The sequence below is a fragment of the Phaethon aethereus genome, assembly GCF_964289735.1.
Source record: "Phaethon aethereus genome assembly, chromosome: 10".
Classification (NCBI taxonomy): Eukaryota; Metazoa; Chordata; class Aves; order Phaethontiformes; family Phaethontidae; genus Phaethon; species Phaethon aethereus.
The window spans coordinates 8,311,379-8,339,047 of NC_138586.1; the positions used below are offsets into that span (position 1 = coordinate 8,311,379).

Consider the following 27,669-nt stretch of genomic DNA (forward strand, 5'->3'; position numbering starts at 1 on the left):
ATGCTGTCGGGGACCGCGTTGTTGGTGCTGGTCGCGCTGCTTTGCGCCGTCCCGCCGCCGGGTCCCCGCGGGGCAGCGGCGGTGGTGTGGACCGCCTGGCTGAATGTGTCGTGGGAGGACGGCGCGGACCAGAACCGGAGCGGCTGGGAGGCGAGCGAGAGCGGCCTGTTCGGGCAGGACTCGCCGCTGCAGGCGGCCGCGGGGCTGCTGGTGCTGCCCGACGGCCGCGACTCCTTCAACGCCTGCAGCGACCGCACCAACTTCAGCGGGGCCCCCCCGCCGGGCGGCGGCTCCCCGGGCTGGCTCGCCCTCATCCAGCGCGGCGGCGGCTGCTCCTTCGCCGAAAAGATCCGTCTGGCCGCGGAGCGCGGCGCCGCCGCCGCCGTCATCTACAACTACCGCGGCACCGGCAACGAGGTGCTGGCCATGTCCCACCACGGTAAGTTGGAGAGAGAAGGGCCCCCACGCCGGGAGCTGCCCCTCCCCTCTGCGGGGTGCACAGCCGGGGTTAACCCCGAGCTTCGACGCGCAGCCAGGGACCGGAATGCCTTCCTGACGCTGCTGCAGAAGGAGAGTTTCTGCCCGGTCTGGCGGCTCCTGTTCAAGGCGCTGCTGATGTTGAATTTTCTCTGATGAATGACTAACGACGTCTGATAGCTGAGTTTGCCTGAGCCTTCTGGCCTGGGTGGGCCGAGCACTGGCCACAGCTGTGTGTGGGGTGACGGTGGGAATCGTGTCTCTGCTTTGTTGGGGTTTCTAGCATGACCAGGTGGCTGCCGAGAGTTGATGGATGTTGGGGTGGTTTTTAAAGCCTGTGAAGTAGATTTGGGCCCTGAAATATGCTGGGTTTCCACACTCAGGCACAGTTTTTCCCCATGTCCTGCACACTGACCAGCTCAGAAATAGAGTATGAGAGTCTTCCATGGGTAACTTCACCAGCAAAATGCCACTTCCAATGCAACTGGCTGAAGCCCTTTAAAGGCCGTTTCCATTTTGCAGAGCCTTTCTTCTCTTGCTGTAGAAAGCCTCCTACTTGCCAGCAGTGTTGGTTTGGTTTGTGTTTTTCTGTGGTGGTTTGGTTTTTTTTTTTCCCCCTGAAGTGCCCATCTTTCAAATGAAGAATGAGATTTGGCTGTAATTCAGGCTAGTGTTTCCTGAGAAACAGCCCTGGTCTGAAAGCTGTGTAACTGCCCTCTGATAAGTGCACGAGCCGGTGCCCTGCCTATGGTGGGCAGGGGTCCCAAGTTGGCTTTGGTGGCTCTGTCTAGCCCTTGGCTGTCGGATTGATGCATGCACACCTCACCGGTGTGTTGGTATTCTGCCAAGTGGCACTGCTTTGGGAAACCACATCTTCTGGGGAGAAGTACAACAGGGAAAACGAATAATGAGTCTTAAAGCTTTGACTGGTTCAAAAAATAATTATATCCTTGCAGCACCCCTCTTAGAAGGGGTGGAGAGGATTTCTGTCTGTTAGCGGTGGAGGTAAGTGTTGTGGTCAGACAAGGAAACAATAGCTGCCTCTGGAGGGTTGTTGTGTGCAATCTTAATGAGCTGTATGGCTTTCTGTATGCTGCTTTAAGAATCTGAAACATACCGTCTGGATGGGCTCTGGCCTTTCTGAGGCAGAGCTTTCTTATGTAATTAAATCATCTGCTGGCAAATGCTATCAAGATCTGGCGATCCCTGGGCGAGTTCCTCCTGCTGAACTGACAGCGGCATCCCTGCCCTGAGCCCTGCTCACTGTGTGCCTGCCTAATGCTGCAGCTCTTGGAGGAGCTCCTTTGGCACTGCCGAACCTGTTCTTGAGGGGAAGGTATATGTGCTCCTGCCCTCTCCTCCATCCTGGCTGCTGGGAGACCTATAGCATCTTAATCTTGTTAGGAGCTGCCTCTTGAAATAAGCCATCTGCTCTCTGCAGGGTCTGCTCCAAGAGGAGCCTCCTCCTTTCCCATGCTGTCCTTAAGCTTTCTGATGAGGGATTTATGTCAGAGTGGCTCTAGCTGTCCTGATTATCCTATGTGATGGGTTACGGGCTTGAGGGCATGTTGAAACTTCCCAGCTGAACTGTAGACAAACAGGACAGGGACTTCTTGGAGAAGATAGATTCTGTTAAACTGCTTGTTTCATCTGCATGACTCCTCCTTGCCATGTCTTAGCACAATTACGAGGCTAAGCTTGTTGCTGCTGTTGCTTTTATTCCTTGTCCTTGTTTTAGGCCCTCACTTTCTCTCCTGTTCCACCCTCCCTTTTCTTCCTCTCTGTATTTGAGTTATCTTTTTCTATTGTCGCAGTTGTCTGTGGGTCCCTGTTCTCACCTCTTCCCACAGCGATGCTTCCTTCAGCTCACAGGGCTTTGGTGGCCTGCTGCGCTTGGGCCACCTCTGCCCTGTGCCCCTGCCGGGAGCCAACGCTCTCCAGTCAAACTTGACACATGTTGCAGGCTTTCAACACAGCACGGCCAAGAGGAAGCAAGCTACAAGAAAGCAGCCTCATTCGCTTTGCCAAGTGCAGAATATTCCTTGTGTAATGCTGATGAGGTGTAGGCTGAGCTCAAACTTAAGAGGTAAGAGCTGGTCATATTGGCCTTTGCTGAGCTGTGCTTTGGGATGCGTCTCTTCTTCTGGCCTCCAGTGGTGGCACTGGATGGTCTAACTCTTCTGGAGGCAGTGGTGAAGGTAGCCCTGCTCATTAAAGAACGGTTTTTGTGCAACTACAGCTCCTGCTGTTGCTGTAACGGCTATAGCTGTGCAAACGGTGACTTCACAGTCTGGGTTTCCCAATTGGCTTCATTTCTGCTTTAACTGGGTCATCATATGCCATCAAGTGAAACCAAACGAGGCTGAGCACTTCCTCCAAGCTGAGGCAGTGGGAAGTAGCGGGAGGTGGCTTTGCTGGGGCGAGCGGGAGCTAAGCCCCCAGGCTTTCCCATCTCCTCGTGTGCCTGGGGGAGCATCTCCTCCTGCCCGTGCTGCAGCGGTGCCGAGGGATCTCCTCTCCGCAGCAGGGCATAGGAACTGTCATCTGCCTGACAGAGAAGGAAGGTCCCTGTGGGTGGGCTTTGATAAAATGTATGGCACAACATGCTTTTCTTTGCAGAACTTTGGTAGCCACAGAAGACAAAGTTATTAGCAGAAGCTTATCTAAAAGTACAGTGTGCCTTTTTCTGGGGCTGTCAAGCTTGGCCTTTGAAGCAACTTTCTTGTTTAGAGACTTAAATGTGCCTGTGCTTGACAGCAGTGTTTGTCCTGGTTATCCTGCTTCCAGAGACTTTTCTTATAATCATCATGTTTAGTCTGATGAATTCTTTATTGCTTATATCAGTGCTCTGTGTGCCAACTTAAAAACAAAACAAAAAAACAAACCAAACAACAAAAAAACCAACCCACACCAAAAAACAAATCCTCTCTAACACATAGAATGTCATGGATTTAATGGACTCCAAAGTAATATTTACTTTGTACTTTTATAAGCACAAAACCATATCAATTAGCAAACTTGTGTTTTAATTGTGCTCATTTTAAGATGGTACCGGTCTATGGCAGGCTGAGCAGGGTTTCAAAGTACAGTTCTGTGTGCTTTTAATTGCACCTCTCTAATCTGTATTGACATTCTGAAAAAGATATTTGATTGGAGAAAAACAGCAGCATGTGGGAAAAAGTGCATGACAAGAATTGGTTTGTTTTAAAGGTGGACCTTGACTTAAGATAGAACCAGGCTGTTAGGTGGCTTTGGTGTCGGGGTATGGTGGTAACCATGGAAAGTGTTCTCTGGTGTTAGGTATTTCCCTGCAGCTGGTAAAGGAGGATTCTTTGCAGGTCAGAAAGCTATTGTGATAATTTGGTTTCTCTCTTGTGTAACTCCAGCCTTGAAGCCTGTCACCTGATCTGCAGAGGGCTTATTCTGGGGGAACACAGCTAAATAATTCTGGCTAAAACAGTAACAGAGTGTCTCAGGCTAACCAGGTCTGGTTCAAGTGTAAACTTGCATCAATGGGAGAAAGGGAAAGGAAAGGTTAAATATGTAGCAGTGCCAGTTAGCTTGTTCTGCAGGAATTTCACTGAGGTGGAGGCTAATCTCCATACGCTTAGAGGAAACAGTGTATGGCAAAAGTGTATAGTTGTGCTCTGCTCCAGCTTTGTGTGACGCATGATCTTTAGAAACTACCTAAAACTTTGCCGTGATATTAAAAGGCTGATGTGACCTGTAAAACTGTTCCTGTTAAAGACTGAGACAGAATAGTAACCCCAAGGCAGGCTGTGCTGACGCTTCGTGAATGTTCTGTAAACAAATAGTGCACCTCTCCCTGGCAGTGAGCGAAGACTTGCGCTGAGCACGTGCGAGGTGAGGAATGAGGATGCAAGGTCTAATGAATGACACTCGCTCTCCCCTGTTCCCTGGCCGCGGCCAGGTAAGCCTCTGCAGATTATTTAGCCCTTCCTACCAGCAGCTCCTTATTGAGAAGGAGCTTGAATGGATCCACTGCGCCTGGATCGTATTTGCAGTCTGTAGTGCCTGGGGTTCGTAGCTCTTTGAATCTGAGAATAGCTATTTGATGTGTATGTGCTGCAACGTTGTCTTTATGCGCTCAGTTCCGTTCCCCTGGTTGCCTGGGTTAGAGCAAATTAACGTCACAGCTATGTATAGTGACGTTCAGACAACTGGCTGTGGTACACGGGGTCTGGCTGATGACCCTGACCTCCCACCTGCAGCATATATGGTGGGGGTGCGATAGCGAGTTGTGGTTGCCCACAGCACAGAGGTCTGTGAGCAAGCATGAGAGACACTGAGAAGCGGCATAGACTGATCGGTGCTGCTGATCCCTGCCCTTGCCCTTTTTCGTCTAATTTAGGTACCTCTGTGCCATGAAAAACTGCAGGGTAGGCACCAACCCTTAGATAGCCTGGAACAGGTCTGTCAAGTGCCCTTGCTCTTTGGGTTTTCTGGGCTACTGAAATGTGAAAGGATGAATTAAAATCCTAAGTGACAGCTGTGCTAGCAGAGGCTTCGTTGTGTGGGACATATGGCCCTAAAACAATGACGGTGCTGTTCGCCTCCAGTCTTGAATGTGCCAGTGAGCAGACAGCGCTGTTCCCCGCTGTATCAAATGTGACCTGTCGTCTTTCTGCAGATGGATGCCTTCTGGCTTACACTGTGCTGACTTGCATTATTTTATCATTAGCTTTCTCAAACTTACTTGTTTCCAGCGAGCACTAAGCTGCTACCAGTACCTTGAGTGTAAGGGATATTAGCTGTGAGCTTGATCTCATTTGAAGAGGGTGAGCGATGTGTTTACTAAATCAAAACTGCTGAAAGCTGTTGAGTAAATTCACCAAAGAATTTTCATTAGGGAATGTTGATCGTGGTTTTTCCTGAGGCTTTTAGATGCTGTTGGGTCAGTGGCACTTGCAAGAGTAAAGTATCAACTTTCAATCTAGCAAACAGCATGTGAAGAGAGCTGTCCTACAGATCTCATTCATCTCAGTGCCTTTAATATGCGTACTGCCTTGGCTGCTGTTTTAAAGGATGATTTCATGTTCTAAATGTTCTAAAATTTAGGTCCTGGCAGCATTTACGTAAGTCTCAAAGGCTCAGAAGGGAGGCAAAAAAAAAAAAGAAAAAAAGGCTGATAATTGTTGGAATCACTTGGCAAATAACCTTTAACACTATTTAAACTAAATAGAGTGCAGGTTGGTTTCCACCTTCACTATTCCCTGGGGACCCATGGAAACTCATGTCATGTAAAACTATATTTGGTCTTGATGTGCTTCTTTAGATACTCAGCCTGTTTGGTAAAAGTTTTGCCACATTTCGTAGTGTGGAAGTCTTGCTTATCCACAGTAACTGTTGGGTGACCCATCTGGAGGCCAGCCTCACTGAAGAGTCTCTCTAGACAAACATGGGTGGTAGTTCCCAAGCAGTGTAGTCCCATTAATAAAGGTAGTGTTGGTGAGGAGCGTATGGTGGTATGTGTTTCCAGGCAAAGACTGCTGTGGGCATGAACGCTCCAAAATAGGTGTTTCTTTTGTGCAACACAACCACCAGTTAGCAGGGGAGTTTCTCCTCTTCCCTTTCTTCTGTCTTTGCCATGCTGAGGATCTTCTAAGGCTCGCTCTCATCTTTAAATTCTTCTGTAATGCTCCCCCCCGGCTTTTTTAATTTTCTTTTTAAAGCTCTGGCTATTGCTTCCTACTCCTGAGTACTCCTGCCAATTTTTGCAACTTTTTCAAGCGTCTCGCTGTTGAATGTTTACCTCTGTACTTTGAAAGACTTGTATGTTGAGGAGGAAGAGATCAGGCATAGTGCCAGCTGCCAAGTAAAGCAAGCTGAAAATAGATTTCATTAAGCTTGGGTGACAGTGTGAGCAAAAAGACAGTTCAGTCAAAAAGCTGGGGTCATAAGGGGCTGTTGCTTTAAATACCTGCAAAGTAGCCTGGAAGTGAGCAATTTTTTTATCTTGGCGCCAGGTAATGTTTGGGGCAGCAAGCATGCGGAGCAGGAGAAGGGGGAGGGACAAGCCTACCTACATGTCAGCTTATTCAGGCTTAAGTTGCTCCTGGAACTATGAGTTCAGGCACCCTCCCCTCTTGCGAAGGGGAGAGCTTACCGCAGGGCAGTAAAGGCGTGGGATGACGTGTCCTCTGACAGTGTCTGCGATAGAGGATGAGTGCTGGGATAGATGCTGCTCAGTCAGATCTGCGTTCCTGGTTAGACTTGGCCTTGTGCATGTGGATGAGAGCAATCATTACTTTTTTTGTCAACATTGTACCATTGATGAGGGCAGAGCCAGCATGCAGGCGTCTGGTTTCGTACTACTTCTCTGAGGCCAGGTATAGCCCTTGTGTCCGTAGCGTGGTGTGGTGCCGCGACACAATGGCTTTTGTGTGCAGCGCTGGCCTTTCATCTGAGATGAATTACATCATGCCCATAGTATGGTCTCAGTCTGTGTACACTGTTAGTATATTTTCCCTTCCACTGTTAACAGATGACAGTAAACTTGTACCAGCCTGTTTGATCACCACCAGAAATCCCCTGTTTCTTACTATTTCAATACAGTGAGATAAGCAAAAATCAAAATGTTATGTCTTACTTTTTTTTTAAACCTGAAAGACAGTATATAAAATATTCTTCTTAAATGCCTGAAGAGCCAGGTGTGCTAATCTGGTAGGAAATTGTTGGAAAGTGAACTGATAGTGTCTTTCGTGTTGAAGAGCAGGAGATGGCTTAGTCTCCTAGTGCCTTTTTGCTGATGTTGGGGGTTAGAGGGATGCCGGGGGAATACTACTAGCTCCTTTGACTAAGGCTGAAGGCACAGCTAGTGCTGATCTTCAGTGCTGCAAGCACCATATCATGTAGATAAAAGCAAAGATCCATCCACCATCTGAACAAGGCCAGGGTTTTCACCTCCCTAAAGAATCTTCGGATAATGATTTTGCTGTGGTTAAGGAGAGCCTATCCTTTCCTTGAGAATTCAAACCCTGAAGTCGTCTTTTTGCTCTTCTTTTCATATATGAAGCAATCAAAAGTAATTTCTTGCATTCTGCTCTTTCTGAGCATGTGGCTTACAGGGTGGTCCGCTGGAGCTTTATATAGCTGCGGAAGGGGGTTGTGATGGGTTATTGCTGTGGTACATTGAACAGTTCTTGCGCGACTGCATTCTCTGAAGACTCCTCTGCAATATCATGTCGGCTCTTTAAAAATGAAGTCCTTCATCCTGTGGTAGTTCCCTGGCAGAACTTACTCAACTGTAGCAGAATGTCTGCAGCCTTTAATCTGTTAATAATCGCATCCTTCATTTCTCAGTCATCTTAAAGCATTCACAGAAAACAGTCCATTGGTTGTCTGCTGAATTGCTGTTTAAATTTCTTTGTAAAACAAAAAATGTGATCCGTTTAAAAAAAAAAAAAATTCTTAGTTTATCTGTACTCACTCTGTCACTGTGATATTAAACAACTTTCAATCAGCTAGCCCGTCAAAAAACCTTTCTACACAGGGAAAGATAATGTTTAACTTTCAGGTAAGAATTATTGTACTGTTTCCTTCTCCTTCTGGTGACTTCTGTGAAACTGTTTCTCTTAAATATTAAAACCCTAGTTGACTCCTAAGGAAAATTTAGTGTTGCTTAGGTATTAGGTTTCAAATATTGTTGAAATGGATTGCTGATGCCACCAAGAGCAAGGGCTGTTTGTGGGTGTACCTGGGTGAAGCATTAGGCAAGCCGCGGGGTTTGTGCTGCTGTGAGCTGTGCTGCTTCCTGGGGAGAGGAAGCCACGGTGGATGTGTTGGTCTGGACAAAGTGAAATAATCCTGGCAAAACTATGGGTGCTTAATTTCACTCTGCTTAAAGAGGATGCCAAACTTCAGACTTTCGGGGGGGGGGGGGGGCGGGGAGCGGATTATGGAATATGAAATGTTGGAGCTTGTGTGCAGCATGCTAAATTTTTCCTTATCCTGAAATAACTTGCCTACTTACCATGGTTTATACCTTCTTTTTTAAAAATGCCTACAAAACTACTGCCTTCCTCAAATGTTTTTACTAAACTATGTTTTAGCTAGGCCCATTGCCAAAGGGGAAAGGGTTCCATCACACTGTTTTACAGCCTGTTCTTGATAAATGGTGATAGAGACATTAGAGGGGTTTGGCTTTTGCCAAAAAAAGACCTATAAGATTTTTTTCCCCAGGTTACACTGAGGCCTCTAAACTGAAATGAAAGGGACTTTCATGACTTAACTGAATTTGATTGGTTTAAAGCAAGTTTAAACAATGCAAAACAGTTCCAATGCCTGAATGACCTGAGAAACGAATCTGCAGCAAGGCTAGGGAGCTGACGTGGAGCTAGAGTTCTTGAGTTGGCTTCCATGACATGCAAAGCTGTCAAACAGCCGGGAGTTAATTATTCACTGCAAAAAGCTTTGCCAGGGCCTCACAAGAGTTGGAAAAACATACACGGCATTTGTCAGTGTCACCTCAGAGTACTGCACAGAGAAAATGCTAAATATTACTCTTAGATTGAACTAATGTTCTCTGTGGTGGTAGGTGGGGTATTGAAGTCAGTGGTAGAGGAGGGGAAAGTGTGCAGAGATGGCAATTTTCATAACTGAATATTTTGCTTAAGTTTTGAAGGCACATAATGTTTTCTGTGAGGTACTAGTATATTAGACCTTAAAATGGACTGCGCCAGAAAACAGCATACAGTTGTAAAGCTGGTGTTGTGGTTAGCAGTCTGAGCCAGTTTGGTTTACTTGGTTATGAAATTCAAGTGGTGAATAAGAAATGTGGTATTACAATAAAGGTTGCTTAAATTCAAACACTGAAAAAAAAGTTTCCTCACAACTAAACTTGTTTTCTGGCAGTTACTTAGCTAGGGAACTTAAATATGGCCTTCCTATCTTGAGCGGGGGTTTGCTAACACAGCAGAGGCTTAAATTACTGGAGGTGCTCTCTTTGCTCCCCTTTCCAGCGTGTGCTTCAGTTTTATTTAAATGCACAATGCAAAAGCTACATTAAAATTAACACAGGGGTAAAGTTTTCTTTTTTTCTAATGTCTATAAGAAAAGGCAGATCTGAAAGTGCTACAGCAAAGTTTGACTTCAAACTGGTTGGCGCTTTGAGGAGGAGCAGCATGCACAAAAAGGCCCGTTTCCTCCTCCTGAGCTGGCTGCCGTGCACGGAGTGGTTTGGACTTGTAGCAGCCTGCACCAGAGCGTCCAGGAGGTAGGATTTTACCCTGGAAAATGCACTGCTATAGCAACACCTGCTCTCCTCCAGGGAAGATTTGCTTACCAAAGCTGTCTTGGAAAGGACGGTTGCTGTGCAAGCAGCAATGGGTGAAGCTTAGGCACTGCCCTGTACTTGTTCTGACGTTCTCATGCAGTGAGTGGCTTGACTGCAAGGCCGGAGATGCAGGATACTAAAGCTAAATTATAATTATGGTTAAGGTAGCATTCAACTTTCATCCCAGGTGAGGAAATCTTCCTGTTAAGTTTACACATATAGCTAGTAGCTGTGCTCCTGGAGGGCTGATGGGACTTCCCGTGCTCCCCAGTCGCACAGCCTTCAAGTCAAGACCACAAGCAAGCTCAGTGTTGTTGCAGTCTCTTGTGGGCAGAACTTTGCTGTAAGTCTGCGTGCTGTGGCTGTAGACTCTGGGCCTTTAAGTCTTACTCTGCTGTATTTATTCCACCTGGAGTGCTAGTGTATCTCCCTTCTAAAGTTTTATTTTCTCTTTCTGTATTATAGAAAGACTCTTAACAGTAGTGACTTTTGGGGGCTGGGAAGAAAGCTGTCAGTTCACGTAGCCTCTAATCGCTGCAAAACCTGGTGCATTCCTTAATCCTTGACACTTTGTCAACTCCAGATCACTGGAAGCTGTACTATAATTACCTGAAAGGGTGGACAAATTCAAAAGGTCCCAACAAACACAGAAGTGAGAAAGGATGCTCATTCCTGGGTATTAATAATAAATATCTATGGAAAACCAGTTCCTGTTTCATTAAAAAAAATAAATTCACTGTAACACCCAGAGAAACCTGCTTGTAGTGTTTCTAGAAGTTGTAATTGTACTTCTAATATGCTTGGGAAGGATGTAGTTCCTCTAAGCTGCTAGGGCTTCTCCTTCCTTCACTTGCATGGAGGAGGAAGGAAAAAAAAATAGGCAAGTCTGAAAATCCCACCTCCTGTGGGAATTGGCTTCCAGCTTTGTTTACCCTGAACACACTGTGACAGCTCTTCTGAGCTGCTTCTGTGGGGAGAGGGTTTATGATGTCTGAGAGATGGATACCGTGGAGGCATCAACGCTGTGCTCTAGCATGGATCTGCAATGCAAGTGTTGCCTGGAGGTATGCCATGGAGTCCCACCATACTTAGCAATGGCACATAGGGGCCTACTCGTCTGGGACTTAGTCATATGCAACCGCTCAAAGAACTCAAGTTATCCTGTACATTGTGTATACTTAATCTGAGTCAGGTAAGAAATGCTTTGCCATACCTTGTTTTGAAGCAGGGGATTTGGTTGGCCCCAAGATCTAATCCTTGCCTCGATGTGCTTTAATGCATGAACAGAGTGTGATTATTTTTCTTTAGCTTAAAATGACTGCTATTAAGGCATTGATTATGTTACATTGCAGTCAGCTCAATAGTGTGGGGTGGCTGTTCTCCAGGACCTACAATTTCTTTGGTTTAAGATAGACTTATCTGTAGCACACACAGGAGTAGCACTGGATTACAATAATCCCCTTAAATGTGAGAAAGTAGGTGTTTACTGTGGAAAAGATAATACTCCCGGTTCTGCGCACCTCTCGCACATTGCATTTCTTGACTGAATTGCCAAACCTGTAACTTCATGTTTACAGGGAGCAGAAGCGTAATGGCAGAAAAAGTGAAGCCTTTGCAGGGCAGAGTTTAATATAGATATTTACATTGATATAAATAGATGCAACTCCACTCTGCATCTAAACAAACCTGATACGGGAAGGTAAAATTTTGATCCCAGTCATGTACTCTCCTTGTGTGCCAAATGTGCTTGTGTCCCAGCTCTTCCCCAGCCCCAACAAACCATTTAAGTTCTTGTGCTTCATCTGTGCCAACATGTATCTGCAAAACAGCGTCCTTCAGATTTTGACCAGTGTGCTGCCCTATGATTTGGGAGGTACCTTCTGCAAAGCTCCGAATCTACAGAGGCAGATTGTATTTGTCTAAAGACTAGAATAACTTTCCCTCTCCAATTTCACAGGAGATGGGAAAGGAGAGAAGCTGGGAAATATTTAACTGAACAGGTCTTGCTTCTGTTTAGCCATGAGCCCATTATAAGCTAAATGGGCAGCAGCTTAATCTCACATTCTAATGTCCCTTAAAAACTGTTAGAGAAAGCTTTACCTGAATCACAAAAGCTGAAGCCTAGGCGAGGAACTTGGGTTTCTGTGAGGTTTTTGCCACACGCAACTAATTGACTTTCATCTTGCTTTGCTGGCGTCTGGGTGGGGGGAAGCTGACAGTTTAGGGCAGCTGCTATGTTGGAGACACCTTTGCAGATGTCCACTCAAATAGCTTATTTCCATTAAGATGTCCAAGCACTTTCAGGAGCCTCTGTCTAGCTTGGTGGTTTCCAGGCTGTGGTAACATGTTTCAGTATCTGTCATGATGGGACCCACCTAGCAGCTCAGGAAGCATTGGGTGGGGGTGATCTCAGCTGGTTTTATTCTAGAAGCACAGCAGTAGTCCTAAACATGGATTCTGGGCTTCTGTCTTGGCTTCAGACTAAAAAGGCATCATCGAATCTCTTCTTGGCAGGCGAAGGAGGCCTTGTTTTCTGCCAGGTAAGGGTGATGCCCCCATGACAGGCCCTGTGTGGTGGTGCCAGAGCCTTGTTTAGTCCCTGTCCAAAAGGAGCTTCTGAAGTGACTAAACTCCTGTGCTACTGATGGCCAGAAGTTAGGTGCAGTTTCTGGATTCCTTTCCACTGTTGTTGGCACAAGGCATTTAGTTAACTTCATGTGATGTCAGGTTCTCTCACCTGTAATTGCCTTTAGAAATTAATAGTTGGTCCTAAGAGTTTGCATTACAAAATACTGAAGGTAGATGCTGATGTGTGTCAGTGGGGGTTTGCTCCGAGGGTGGGGAGTAGTGTAGGTGCTGATGGAAACGACTGTTCTCTCACCCTTGCCCTTGTTGCTCCAGTGTCAAAGCTACCAGCTGACCGCTCGCATGTGCTTAAAGCAAAGCTGAAATTGTGAGAGAAATCTCTGGGGGAAAAAGTGTCAGGGAAGATTTAAAACTGTCATCTAATGAAATCCTGGGGAACGGATTAGCCTGCAGCTTAAATGGAAGATCTTTTTGTTGTTTTGTTTTTTTTTTTACTTTAAGGGTAAAACTTGTTCACAACTGATGGCTTCGTAGCTGAAGTGGTTTTGCAGGCTGATGGTGACATTTCATTAACAGAAATCCCTACACTACATCTTGTATTGCGCAGAACCACAAGCTATATTTGACTTGATACATGCAGAAATGACGGGGAATAAGGCAGAACAAGCTTTTTTGCTTTTTTTGGCACCCTTTTTATTTTCTTGTTGTCACAGCATGTTCTTCCACGCTTTTTCCATGCTTGTGAAAGTATGTCTCAGCTTCTGACTTGACCCATGCTTAATTTTTTACTTGCTCCTAACGCCTGACTCCAGCTCATTTTATAACTGACGTATAAGCCTTAGTACATCATAAAGGACACTAGTTCCAGTCTGTCTGACTTTTTTATTGTTTTTTTTTTCTTCTCTGTGTGATGTACTTCTCATTACAAGGAGCTTTCTGAATAAAAGATGAGTTTAGTCACACTGAGGAGAGTCACTAGACATCATGCTTAGCCATGTTGGATCAAAGGCATTATGTGAACATGCTGGAAAACTAATAAGTGCTTTCTCAAATGAGAGCCTTTGTGGTTTAACACCAATTCTAGGTTTTTTGATAGCTGAAAGTTGGATAAGGTTTCTCTTAATGGAGGAAAAAAAATTGTTCTCCCCGTTAAAAATTGTTTGGCTGGGAGATTAGCTAAAAATAGCACTTCTGTTAACAGTCTTTATTCCTTCACCATGCAATATCTGTTATGAATATTGTGCAGCTGATGGTTTAATGCAGTGAGACTCCTGACGGGCTAGTCTTCGAATCCTCACTTTCGAGAGAGGCCAATGACAATTTACTAGTCTTCTTTTCTCCCTTCGTGCTCTTAAGAGCCTCTCTCTTATATTGGGGCTCCCTGAAGTTCTTGCAAATAGTATCAAGTGTCCTCAAGCACTTGCCACTGAAATGAAGGCAGCTTTGCTCTGGTCTGTACTTGGTGACCAGAGCTGCTTGAAATTTCTTCCTACCATAAAGCCCTTGGTTCCTCTGATGGGCTTGTCATGATGTTCAACGGAGTAAATGAAATCTGTTAAAATCTGGATGAAGTTTGCCATCTGCCACCAACCGTTTAAAAGCTGAGCATATCTCCATATTTGCTTCCCTCTGAATTTGCATTAGGAACCCACAACAACATTTATAGTTCACAACCAAATTTCACTCAAACATTTCTCAGTTGCTTCTGAAAATACAGAAGCAAAGGCTGATCTATGGCTTTGCTCAGGGCCTGGGGAAGTAATCAACAGTACTGTCAAATTTAGAAAAGAGGTGTTAAGAAATAGCAGTGGAAAGGGGGGTGGGAGGGGGGTCGGATCCATTACAGGAAGGGTTGCTAAACCACCAGCTGTGTACCTGGCATCCCTGAGCTCCTGGAGATGTCACAATCCCCAGTGACCTCACCCTGTATAAGACTTACTTCTAACTTCATGTGGTTCAAAGGCATGTTAAAATGTAAATCGCCAAAGTGTTGAGTCTAAAATAACGGCAATACGTGTCCTATATGGGAGTGAGGAGAGCTATGGAGGAGAACAAATTCTAAATATGGTTCACTTATGCAGCTCATAGATAATCAGACGTACCTTTCAGCTGAACAAGCACATGGAGATGACACTTATTCCATCAGCTCATGTTGAGTCTGTAAATGCTAATTAGAAACTTTCCAATCTGTTCTTTAGCACTTGAACTGGAACATCTAAAACTATTACTCTTTTATACAACACCTGGGAACTGAGCATGGATTCACCTTCTTTGCAGGTGCTGAAAGCATCGTTGCAATTATGATTGGCAACCTGAAAGGCATGGAGATCTTACACCGGATTGAGAGTGGCATGAGAGTGACTATGGTTATTGAAGTGGGGAAAAAGCATGGTCCTTGGATGAATCAATACTCCATCTTCTTCATCTCGGTGTCATTTTTCATCGTCACAGCAGCGACCATGGGATACTTTATTTTTTATTCTGCTCGGAGACTCAGGATCGCACAGGCCCAGTCCAGGAATCAGGTGAGTGTGGGTGTGCCATTGCTTTTTTTTTTTTTGTACCCCTGAGCCTCTGTGCTGTGGTTCTTGAGGGCAAAATACTGGTTGAGCACCAAAATTACTGACTTTGTTCATTTGTTCCACAGGAAGGAGTGTGATCTTTAAAATGCTAAGTGATGCATCTTTAAACAGCTTAAAACTTTCCAAAGAAACAGTAAAAAGTAAACTGTTTGGAGAAAGCAACTGATCATGTTTAGCTAACTTTGTCTCCCACAAATTTTACTCCCTGAACTGCAGTGCAGCCATAACGCTGATGTATTGGAGGCGGTGAGAGAGCAAAACTGCTTTTAGCTGACCCTCACACTTCCCACATAGCACTGCCTGTGTGCTAGCTGTAATGTGAGACACGACTGCAAATGCGTCTGCAAAACGGTGCATGACTTTGGCCGCCTTTCTGCAGACCACCGGTTGGGAAACTTGTGTTGCTTCTTGAAAGCTCTTTCTGACTGAAAGCTTTTTGAGAATTGCAGTGACAGCCTCAATTAGGAGCCAAAAAAAAGCACCGTTAAATTGTGTTCTTTTTAAACCCCAGGCAGGAAGTTGCTAATGAGTTAAGTTTCCAAGTAACTGTCTTTCTCTGCAATAATCTGATCAGCTGATAGGACTAATGCTTACAGCTTTGTCTTCAGTCTGATCAGACCTGCCTTATACCTGCTACTTCAGGGCTTAAGCAAAAGCCTTAAAAGTGAGAATAAAGTCTTGACATGACATCTGTCAAAGGCAATGGGCAGCAGCAGGAACAGGATCCGAGTGGTTCCAACATGAGTACTTACTTCAGCCTTGCCCTTACAGCTGTGTTGCAAAGGACACCATTGGTACTTGCAGCGCTTCTTGCAGGAGCTACCTGAACTCTGAAAGAAGAGTTGTTAGAGTCCTCTCCTACAGACAGCAGTAGCGTGAGCATCTTGCTCTAGCTGGGCTCAGGGTATATGAATTATCTCTGGATCAGTGGTTAGGTAGTTAAAGAAGTGACAGATTTTTCCGCCATTGCAGAAGACTTGCCCTACCCTCAGCTTCTCTGCTGTCCTGGAGATTGCAGGCCCCTTGAGCAAGCTCCTTCTGAAATAAGCTGATGAAGCTAGAAATTGGATACAGGTGTTGAAATTCAGGCTTCTGTAACATTTTAGGACTGGCTTCTTTAAAATGTTAACATGCAGAACCATCGTTGTTCTTGGCAGGCAGAGAGACTAGCTAGCGTGAATGACAGCAATATTCCCAGAGTTGGATGCTGGGTTCCATATTGGCCAGTGCCGAATGCTGGGCTCTCTCTAATAATCACAGAACCAAACTCAGTCAAGTTTGTGTTCTGAAATCCTGTTGTCTAAGTGTAAACTTGCGGATGATGGTCAGCTGGCTATATCCTTACTGAGACGAGAGACCTAACTGTGAGCTGAAACTGTATTTGTGCCTTGTCTAAGCTGTGTCTGCCTCAACTTCTGGACTAGGCCTCCTCCAAGTGCTTTGTTTTAGCCTATTTGCATGTTCTGGTGTTATCCCACACCTGGAAGTGGCGTGAGGATACAATAAGGGAATAAGGATACAAAAAGGGAATAATCGAAAGACCAGTATTGGAAGCTGTTATCTGCCCGTGAGATGTAGCATTGCCACTCCTGGATGTTGTGTGGAGTTGTCTTGTAGTACCTTTCATGAGGGATGGCATGGGGCCTCTTGCTGACATCTGTGGACAGAGATGCACGCTGCCTCCTGCTGATGAATTCCCTCTTTCATTCCCTGCCATCTACCCTAGTATGAGAACTCTGTTTAATGCTAAACAAAGCTGGGCAGGACAAACTGGGTGCCCTGGAAGCTGTTCTGCAAAAGACACTGTTTATCAAATGACATGAAAATTTTTCTTCCTTTGAAGGTATTTAACAGAGCAGTTGTGGAAGTCCAGCTCTATTCTGAGCTATCAGGCTTTCAACAAACTATAAATGTTATTAATGCCTTAGTGGTAGATGGTACTAGGAAAATCCTGTTTGCTTGGCTAGCACCTTCACAAACTATTTCTGTCTTGGGCTCTCTGTGCACAAGGAGGTTACTGTAGATTGAAAAATAACATTGATAAATGACATGCCAGTTCCACATGATTTCAGCTGAACTGAAATTGAGGAGCCTTAAAAAGTGCTTTATGAAGTATATGAATAGAAGAAAGCATCTCTGCTATCAGGGGGTAAGAATGTACTATTCTGTAAAAGCGAAACTCAAGGCAATCCAGAATTGTTTTCAATTGTTTTTATACCATGGCATCTGAAAACTGACCTCACAATGATTAGATAAGCAAAGAATAACAAGAAAGTTCTTGTTAGTGAAGGTGAACTACTAAAAGGTGGTGCTACAGTTCCCTGTTAGGCAGCTGATTGGATTTTCAATGTATGTCCAAAGTTTGAGACTTTTAACTGCTTTGGCTTCATGAAATACTGAATACTAGTCAAACAACTTGTCAGCTCGCATGCTACATGGGAAGCTTTCCTGTCATTGTTCACCCCTTTGGAAACTTGGATTGCCTGGACTTCAGTCTGTTATTTGGTGGAGTAAAGGAGTGGGGTTTGTATCCTTTATTGCACAGATGTCGAAGGGTTCTACATTCTTTTGGGAGGTGTCTTTAGGAAACAGTCAAGTGTGGTGATAGTTAAGTATTACAAATTTTCTCTCTTTCAGAAGTGAACTGATGTTCTGAGTGCATCCCTTTACCCAGTGTTATGCCTATTTGAAGTATCTGTCTGCTTTTTTGACCTTCCCTGTGGGATTATATTGCTATTGTGTGAGGTTTTTTAAAGTGTCAGTCTACCACTTGAACCAAAACAAACACTTTTGAATTGTTCTTAGAGTGCTCTGAGCTAATGGTGATATGTGATAATGACGCTCTGTAGCTTGTCTCTTGCATGTTCAGATTCCTGAATATTTGGCTTGTTCTTGTGGACTGAGCCACAGCCCCAGGAGAGTTCTCGCCCTGGACTGAAAAGGGTGATGAAGCTTGAGTCCCACTTGCTTACTAAGGGGTAGAACAGAAAGAGGGGAGAACATTTTCTAGAGACTTTGTCTTTTCTGCAAAGGCTTCTTGAAAACAAGAGCCTGGCTAGGTAGGTTTCATTCATGCATGGGACTAGTAGTAACCTCTGCTTGAACTGTGTCGCTTCTAGGAATTACCATATTGGTAATATATTTTTCCTTTTCTTTTGGCTTGAGAAAAATCTTCAGACTTCAGTGCTTTCTGAAGCCATCTCTTGTTTTATAGACAGTCAGGCTGAGTGCCTTTAAACTTCGCTGTTTGCCAATACAGTTTCTGTACTTCTTGATATCACTACTTGCGTCCTCTGGTGAAGGCACTTTTTCTGGATGGATCACCTATAACCCAGGTTTTAAATGTGTTCTCCTCTGCAGACTGTTCTTGAAGGCAGCAGCTGTCTCTCACTCAGCTTGAGCATGAACTGCATACAAGTCAGTAATGTAAAATTGTGCAAAGTGTTTCTTTAAAAGGTTGAGTGACTATTGAGAAGAGCCAGTCATGTTGTCTTAGCAGTCTAAGTGAAAACATAGGTTTAGGAGCACATCTGTCCTAACTGAGTTAAAATAGAGTAGCTTTTTCCTCATGAGCCAGCTAGCTAAGCTGTTTACAACCTGCTAGTTCATATCTGAATACATATTTTCATGTGGGCTTGAAATTCAAGTCCCCACCTCTGATCTCTTACTGCATTGTGAGTTGTGTGAGCAAGAAGGTGGAAAAACAAGGCAAGTAGGTGGCTTGCTACCTTTCTAGTCAGTGGAATACTGGCAAATTCAATTCCTCAGTATATTAACCTTTCTTAATAATGCAAAATGGCTAGTGATGTTATCTGTGGCCTTGTTTCTAATTCAAGCTCAAGTCTTCACTTCCATTGATTTCATAAAGATTAGAAGTTGCAGCTGAGAAATGACCTAATTAATGGCTTTGGAGGGAGGTGAGTTGCTCAACTTTCCACAGTTCAAAACTGTTTTCATAGCAGTAGCTACCTGGGGGGAAGAACTTCCTTAGCTTACAGGAGAAAAGCAGGAGTTCCTGACCTTAGAGCTTGCCAATCTGCATTGCCGTGACCATACTTGCAGGGTGCCAGGAAGGCACCCTTATGCAGAAAGGGTTGGAGATAGAATTGGCGGTGTTGTACTAGGGAAGATTGAGGACTAAAAAACAGCAAACCTAATTTTCCCACTCAGGTACCTCTACTTCAACATGCCAGAGCCTGGATAGGAGCCAGGACCTGACCTGTTTTGTAATATCTTGATTCTTTTCTTTTTTTTTCCTGCTTCAACTTAGCTTTTTTTTTCCCTAGAGTTGCTGGGTTGGAGCTTTTAGACTTTTTAAGGTCACTAACATTTAATGTTTGCCTGGACAACCTGGCTTCACAAAATGCTCTGACATTCCAGGCTTGAGTATCCTGGATCTTCTGGTAGGCTATTCAATAAAAAGGTTCCCCTTGCAACCTCTCTGCATCCCCCCAGAGGAGTGTTCTGCTGTACTTACCAAAATCAATGCTAAAGGTGACTTTGCCATTGGTGCATTTCATGAAGAGCAATTAAACTCGTGCCTAGGCAAAACTTAAATATTGTTTCAGTAAATTATTAACGATACAGCCAGTTGGGTCCTGTCTAATATGCTTGGCGTGACATTAGATGTGTAGATTAGATACTGTATGAGGGAGTACATTCCTAGAAAGTTTAGTTTCCAATTAATAACAAGTAGTGGTGACAGATAGTTCTGACTGCATATGAGAAGTACTAATATTGCTGCATTCCAGCTCTGTTGATGTTGCTACACTTGCTGATGCAACTTTTGGGGGCCTCAGTGTTTATTGAGATGAGTATGTGGCTGCCTCTCTGTGGGTTCAGTCTGAAACATTGACAAGGGGAACATCATTCTAAAGTTAACCTTAAGTGACATACAGAAACATAGTCTTCAGCAGAAGAACTTTACAAGCTTCAAAGAAAACTTGACTAGTTCTTGTTCCTGAAACAAAATATACCTGAAAACTTGATGGCATCCTTCAACTTTGGATTGTATATATCTCTTCCTTGATAGTTGTCAATAGCTCTCAACTATTAAACTCCTAAAATTGTGCACATATGTCTTAGGACCCCAAAACAATGCTGATACACAAATAGGTCATTTTGCTCCAAAACTGTTTGATAGGGTCCCAACAGACCGAATAAATAGGCTCGTTTGCCTTAACTACTTCAGCACAGGGTATCTTATGCACACTTGAATTACCAATCCTTGCTGAGTCTGTTAGGTGTCAGCAGCAGCCCTCCACCCACTTGTTCTCTGTAGTTGTGCCAGCCGCACTGCACCTTCATCGCAGGAGAGATTCTTGTAGCTGAACTAAAATGCATACGCGGAAGGAATGCTGGAAAGCCAATGGTGTGGGATTCCTGCACTGAGCAGCTGAACTGGGAAGAGGATTTTTGGATAGCTGCAAAACTTGAGTCCACTCTGCCACCAAGATAAGTGGGTCGGCACTGCCAGAGCTGCCTGGTACACCTCCGTGTCCTGAGGGAGGGAGTGCACCAGGGAGGGAGAGGACAGTCGTATTCTTCATGTTGGTGGGACGGCACCAACCTGTGACCTTCACACAGGGATGTTGGCTCCTGTGCTAATTAAATGCTTTGCAGTGACAGTGGGACAGCAGCAGTTGCCGGGCGAGCTGGGCTTCTGCTCCCTGCTCCTCTACCCCGCTCCCAGAGAGCGGCAAGCAAATCACTGCGTGGAGCAGAATGCTTCCTCCTCTGCTTTCATTAAAGCTGCCCTGTAATCCACCTGAGGCTAGTCATGTGATTGTTTCACACCTTGTGTCACGGGGAGGGGGGGAAATGGCTCTGAGCCTTTTTTTTCTTTTTCCCCTTTGTATTTTCCCCTTTGTACATGCTACTTTGAACCAATATTGAGGTAGAACTGCATTCTTCCACTTGACAGGAGCGGCCCGTGCTAGGAGGCTCCCGAGCTGTTTGTGTGCTCTGTAAAGCAGTCGTGGCAGAGGACTAGGTCAGGGTGCGTTGGCGGTAGCTGAGCTGATTGGTAAAGCACCTCGCCTTTCATCAGGATGTGAGTTTGTGCCAGGAACTTGTCATAAAGTGAGTAGTTAAAATTATTGATTGTCGGACTCAATGTTCGGTCTTCTGTACTAAGTCAATTTGAAGGCTTCTGTTTGTTTTGGCTAGGTCAAGGCATTGTCTTGCATCTTCTCAAAGAAGAAACCCTTGAAATTCCTCTGCTTTGTGAAAAGGTTAGGTAAAAACAAAGCATATGCAAACGCCTTGTTTGTGTGTCATCCAGAGCCAATAACCACATCAGTATGTCACGAAACCCGTGTTGTCTCTAAATAGCATGGTCATGCTTACTTGGCTTGTTTTGATAACATCTGGATTATAAAACTGGTGCCTGCTTGCAGTAGGCACCTCGGTAAGTATTAGTAACCACAGAGAAAAACGACCGTGTTTAACCAGGACTGCTTTCTGTTACAGCGACAACTAAAGGCCAGGGCTAAGAAGGCCATTGAACAGTTACAGCTGCGCACCCTGAAGCCAGAGGACAAGGTATGACTGATCCTAGAATCTCCCGAGCGTTGTGGCACACCCTCTGCTCAGACCCCAGCGAGCGGTCCTCAGTACTGGAGCAGGATGCAGAAGTCTCTCTGGGCCCGTAACTGTCTGTTGCAGAGATGGTTCCTCTTTCAGACCGGCTCCTTCTCCGGGCTACGAGACTTTCCAATTTGCACATTCTTACAAATCGGAGGGTTTTATAGCTCCTTGCTTGGGGTCTTGCTGAGGTGAGAGGTCCTAATTTGCTGGCACGGGTGCTTAAATGTGAACTAGTATATCTAATCAGCTTCCCTGGCTATTGTTTTTGTAACTAAAACTGGAGGTAGCAGTTTCTAAACTGCTACAGTAGTGCCTCAAATAATGCAATGATGGTTTGCAGCTGGATTTCTAAAGCATGAGATTAAACTTTCAATGCTTCTGTTAACGTGTCAGTTGGACTATGAGTAATCCACACAATGTGTTTATATAAGATAATGTATAGGAGCTATTTTAGATTACTTTAGACCTCTTTGTCTGCAGTAAGTCTGACTGTAGTTCAAAGGAAGCTTTCAAAGTCTGTTAACACTGTAAATTCATTTCACCGCTTTAGGAAACTGGTCCTGATGGAGATAGCTGTGTTGTGTGCATTGAGCTGTACAAGCCGAACGAAGTCGTGCGTATTCTGACTTGCAAGTAAGTTGTCTTCCAAACTGCCCCTTAATCCAAAATCGGGAAGCATGCCTCTTACTGGTTGTTCCTTCTGCTAACAAACCTGATCAAACTTTAATCAAGCTGTTGCACAGCAAGAATTTTTGAATTGCTGTCAAACAGTATTTTGAACAACAGGAACTGTGTAAATACACACTTGTGTGCCCTGATGGCCTGTGTTCATAACTTCCCCTGTGAGTGGATTGACAAGTATAACTTGGCAGACCACAGTGCCTCTCCAGGGGATGCCAGGGCTTTTTAAAGAATTCTTCCTTTGCTGGTGTATAAGAATGTTACCTCTAAATTGCAGATAACTGGCAAAACTATGCCCATTCCTTGTTACTTAGTTCACTGGTTGCTAAGAGGGTCATGCTCCTGCTAAACTTGTTAAACCATGCTAACTTTTGTAGTTTAGAAGAAAACATTTCTATTCTTCTATGCATCATCTGAAATAGAGACCAAAATAGAGCTACACCAGTTTATTTTGTTTAGAATTATCTACTGTTGTATCTCATTACTGTGCTTCTGTGGAAGCCCAGTATTGTAGCACTAAGACTTTAACTTGATTGCACCTAAAATGAGCAATGAAGCCTTTTCCGGGCTTAAGGAAACTTGTTCTGTGGGACTTCCCCCTGTGCCTGCTGAATGGGACTGCTTTGGCAAAGCCTCTAAAATCAGAGGGCTGCAATGTGAACTGCACGAATTTTGCATGGGAAGAGGTTTTGTAATGCTTGGAGGGTTATAAAAAAGCACTTGAAAAAATTTTGACGTAGGAAAAAATCAAGTTCTGAAGAATGGAAAAATCTGTAGTTGCTGTTGTGTGCTGAGCAGTGTTGTTTGTCAAACACTATCGTATCTGAGCTGCGGTTACCTTTGCACTGGCTTACAGTTTTGCAAAAGCTTTCTCTGCTCCCAAGCAGTAGGACTTCTAAGCTGTTTTGGTATCAAGAAGATGGCCTGTTAAGGTGTTGTCAACAAACTTCCTCAATCTAATGCTTAATAGTTTAGAAAATGCCAAAACTGAATAAGCTTTGAGGCAGGTGTGTTAATGATTATTCAGTTGTCTTGTTAGGTTCATGGCAGTGGGCAGTCCTGTTTAGTAAGGACTGAAGTCCTGTAAGTACAGAAGCATTTAGGCAGGCTTTAGTTACTTTTGGCTGATAGGACACCTGACTTCTCACCATTTCCCTATAAAGCCTGCTAATCTTGATATGAACTTGCAAAAAAACCATGATTTATGAGCTCAAGAGGGGAGTAACTTCTTTTGAATGCCATCTTTATGCACAAATCTGCTGCATTGTGCTTTGCTCTGAGACTGCTTTTACATACGTTTGTGATGTTTCATTCCTCTTTGGCCCAAACATAGCTCTAAGAGGCACTAGCCAGGAGACTGCATTTACTTGATCATCTTCACCAGTGGTGGTCCCTGCCAGTATCAACCATATTAAGTTCTCTCTTGCATGAGTTACAAACTTATATTTACTGCAAGAAGTACTTGATGTTGATGGTTGACCTCAATGATGAGACCCTAGTTGTTGAAAGCATTTAACTATATCCATGAAAGAAACAAGCAATCAAATGCTCCTGTGAGTCACATCAGTGGTATCTAAGTATCTGGGGTGTGTGTATTTGCAGAAGGCATTCTTGTCCAGATAGTCAAACTGAAGGCATTTATAGAAGCAGAGGTACACAAGACCAGTATTAAGTCTAAGTACTTAAAATAGTCACGCATCAAGGAAGTTTCAGGTTGTATTCTGGACATTATGTTGCTGCGGCTGGAAGGAGGGGCTGGTGACGTGAGCCGAATTGGAGAACCCTGGTATCATACTGGGATGTGGGATACTGAGCACTGGATATGGTGATCTCTGCACTTGTCTCATAATAGAGTTCTGATTGATATTGAGCAGTGCCTGTCTGCCTTACTATTTCTATTCAGGCTCAGGGAACAGGCAGATTACAGAATTTCAAGTCATCCTCCTAAATCTGTGGCCTAATTCAAACCCATTGTGGAATTGAGTGTCTTCATAGAAGCACACATTTGCATCTGTAATTACTGAACTATATTTACTTTCTTGAGTACACAGCCTGACAAATATCCACTTGGAATACAGTGTGACTGCATAGACAAAGTAAAAGTGTGGGAGTATATTTTATCTTGAGGACATAACTCTGGGAGATGATTTTTCTATGTAGTTTTAACAGAAACAAGTGCTATTTAGTCATGTGCATCTGCATGACAGAAGTTAACCTTAAACCTAAGGCTGAGATGTCCAAATTTGTATTAGTTAAATTATCAGCTGGGAACGTATTGTACGCAGATTTAAAAAAGCTTAAGACTGATGTAGCAAAGATGATAACGCTGAATTCTAGCAAGTTGTATAGGGATACTAATAAGCATAAACCAGCTACAGGTTGAGAGATCCATAACTTTCAACTGAAACTTGAGGCAAAATAAGGTAATCCATTCTAGAATGAATAAATTCTTGGTGTTTCTAAATGGGCCTTCATAGCTGCCACATAAACAGCTTTCCTGGTGTGAAACCTCACTTGTTGGTTACTTTCTTCCACCAGCCACCTCTTCCACAAGAACTGTATTGACCCCTGGCTTCTGGAACACAGGACATGCCCAATGTGCAAATGTGACATACTCAAAGTTTTGGGTGTTGAGGTAAGCCAGTAGCTTTTCTTAGTGGCAGATGCCATTATCGGTATCAGGCTAGTGTAGTAGCCGCATATTGAGCTATTTCATGCTACCTCTAGAGTGCAGCTGATAAGCACAGGCATTGCCATGTCAGTGGTGAGATGCTACAGGATGAATTACTGTGTCCCCTTCAGTGAAGCCTGCAGCTGACCTGCTCTGAGTTAGTATCATCCAAAGCCTTGGGCAGAATGTCAACCAAAATTGATTGTAATGCATGACTGAAGAATCACTCTTAACTCTTGCGCTTGCAGATAAGGATGTTTCTCAAAGCTTCAGGCAGGCTTTGACAACTCATAGTGTCCCTGAAACCAGCCTCTATTCAGTTACTAAGTACCCAGAGTCCTTGAAAAGTGAATGCGTTACCATGTATGGCTTTCCTCGAGCCACATGACCTCCTTAGGATACATAAGGAATTTCTGATGTGTTCTGCAACTGCTCGTTGTGGCAAGTGCCAGGGTAAGATGCTGTTGCCTATGCCTGACACTGCCTGGACCAGTTAAAATGTATGCCAGAGTTTGCCTGGGGGAGGGAGATCTGCACTGAGTGGAAGGAAGAATCTATTTTTCCTGGTACTGGGCAGTAGAAGGGAAGAGCTGGTTGAAGAATGCAGAAGCTGCATCTGAACTTCCCGTTCATTTAGGCAGTAACTGGTCTTCACCTATGATGCTGGAGGTCAACAGCAGAGCTTTTTTCAATTTTAAATTTATTTTTTCACTAGACTCCAGTCCTTGCAGGCATTGGTTTCCTGGAAAGATGTAGCCTCCTACAAAGTTGGAATTTAACCATTTTTGTCTTTTTTCATGAAGGCGGATGTAGAAGAAGGGGCTGACTCTGTGCAAGCCACAGTATCCAGTGGGACATCAAACATCTCTACAGTTAACGAAGAGGATAATCATAGTGAAACAGCATCATCTGGATATGCTTCTGTACAAGGAGCAGACGAATCTGTTCTGGAGGAACATGCACCATCAGAAAGTGAGTCTACTGTTTCATATGTCTGCTAGATTGCATTGCACTTTGTTGCTTATGCTGTGAATTAGGGGGGTTTGACTTAACATCTCACAGTGCTCAAATACCTCGTTTTTCAGGGTAATCTTAGTCTTCCCTCTTGTTTTAGGACTTGGCTCTGACACTTGGTCTTTGTTTTCAAATAAAACACAATCTAAATGTGAACTAAATACTGAAGTCTGTGAAAAGAGTAGTTGAAAATCAGAGGCTTACTACTTAGAGGCCAAAGATTTTTTCCAAAGATGTCCCTCATCTCCTTGTCTCTTTGGAGATTTCATTTGCATGAGTGAATGTTGCTTTACAACCAGATCTGTCTGCTTTAAGTAGTTAATTACTTACTGAAAACTTCTAGGGAGTCAGTCCTGCTCTAGCTTAGATGATACAAAATAGGGATGACAAATACTTCAACTGAATTTCAGATTTTGCCAAGGCTGAGTCATCCTTGAACACTTTCAGAGAACTTTAATTGGAAAAGACTATCAACTTTTGCAAATACCTTATCTTTTTGAACACGCGCAAACTAATTGAAAATGTCTTTTTACTGCTCAACTTTGCTGACAAACATTCAGTGTTGCTGTTGATTTTTAAAAACGGAAAGGTTCCAGGTAAACAAAAGTAACTCCCCTGGATTGTGGAATGGCATCAGGAAGAGGAGTAAGTGGGGAAGCTTTCGGAGGTGAAAGGGATGCTTTGGCTGTGTCTGCTTAGGCTTCCTGTGGGAAGCCTAGCTAATAGGAAAGCGTGGGATTTGCTGCCTGCCACCTGTGGGACATGCTGCTCCAGCAAGTGATGCAAGTACGGGAGTGTCCTGTTTAGGCACCCCAGTAGAGCAGGGGGTACCTCCTATAAACAAAACATCAGAAGTTGAAATTGCATCCCTATAAGCAACTGAAGTGATGCTGGATTAGTTATGTGGCTCAGGCCCTTGTATATTCTCAATCTTGAGTGGCAAGGACACACACTAACATCAATCTAACAAGGTTAGTCTGTTAGTCTGCAAGGAGAAGGCCTTCCTCTCTGAATCAGCCTGTGTCCCACAGTTTATCCGGAACCCAGTCTCTAGAAGTTGCTCCTGATGCCTGTCCTCAGCAGCTCTAAAGTTATATGAGAATTGCCAGTCTCCTTACAGATGGATTTCATGGCCTCACACGGCCTTACGCCACTTGAGCACACAACCTAGGCGTGCTCTGCACTAGGGAGAAGTGAACTCCAGAGCCCAGCAGAAATGACAGGTAGTGTCAGGAATGGGCTCATGAACTAATGAGGGGCAGCAGAAGAGTGGTAGTTGGAGCATGGCCTTAGATTTCCCACTCTGCAGGAAAAGTGCTGGGAAAAGACCACTGCAGTGGGCTTGTGGAAATAAAGCAAGTGTGGCTTGCTTTAAGGTAGTAAAGTTTGCCTATAATACTTCTTAACTTGCCTTTCCTTGGTTTTGTTCTGGACAGATGACAACATACATCTTGTAAACAATGAATCCCAGCCCTCAGCTGTGAATGTCCTTCCACACGTTGACAACCCAAGTTTTGAGGCAGATGAAACACAAGTTCATGAAGTCAGGTCCTAAGAACATGCCCAGCAACATGGTGTAATCCTTCTGCAAGGAGCTGCCTACTGCCATCGTGTATACCAAACGCTGCAAGACTGTAGCAGAAAAATATTGCCTTGGCAATGCTAGGATCAAATAGACTTGTTCAAATCGTAATTGTATGGTTTGCCATTCTTAAAACTGCATCTCCTACATGGAATTTAGTTTTAGCACTCTTCAGATAAAGTTGTCTTAAACG

General features: G+C 44.3%; 1 protein-coding gene across 1 annotated transcript; it reads left to right on the forward strand.

Moving 5' to 3' along the window:
- On the forward strand, positions 1-27,449 carry RNF128 (ring finger protein 128; the record flags this gene model as incomplete). Its single annotated transcript, XM_082004292.1, has 7 exons — positions 1-439; positions 14,636-14,883; positions 21,412-21,483; positions 22,079-22,161; positions 24,748-24,844; positions 25,684-25,852; positions 27,331-27,449. 7 exons carry the CDS (start codon positions 1-3, stop codon positions 27,447-27,449), a joined length of 1,227 nt encoding a protein of 408 aa, XP_081860418.1.
- Positions 27,450-27,669: the final 220 nt, after the last annotated feature.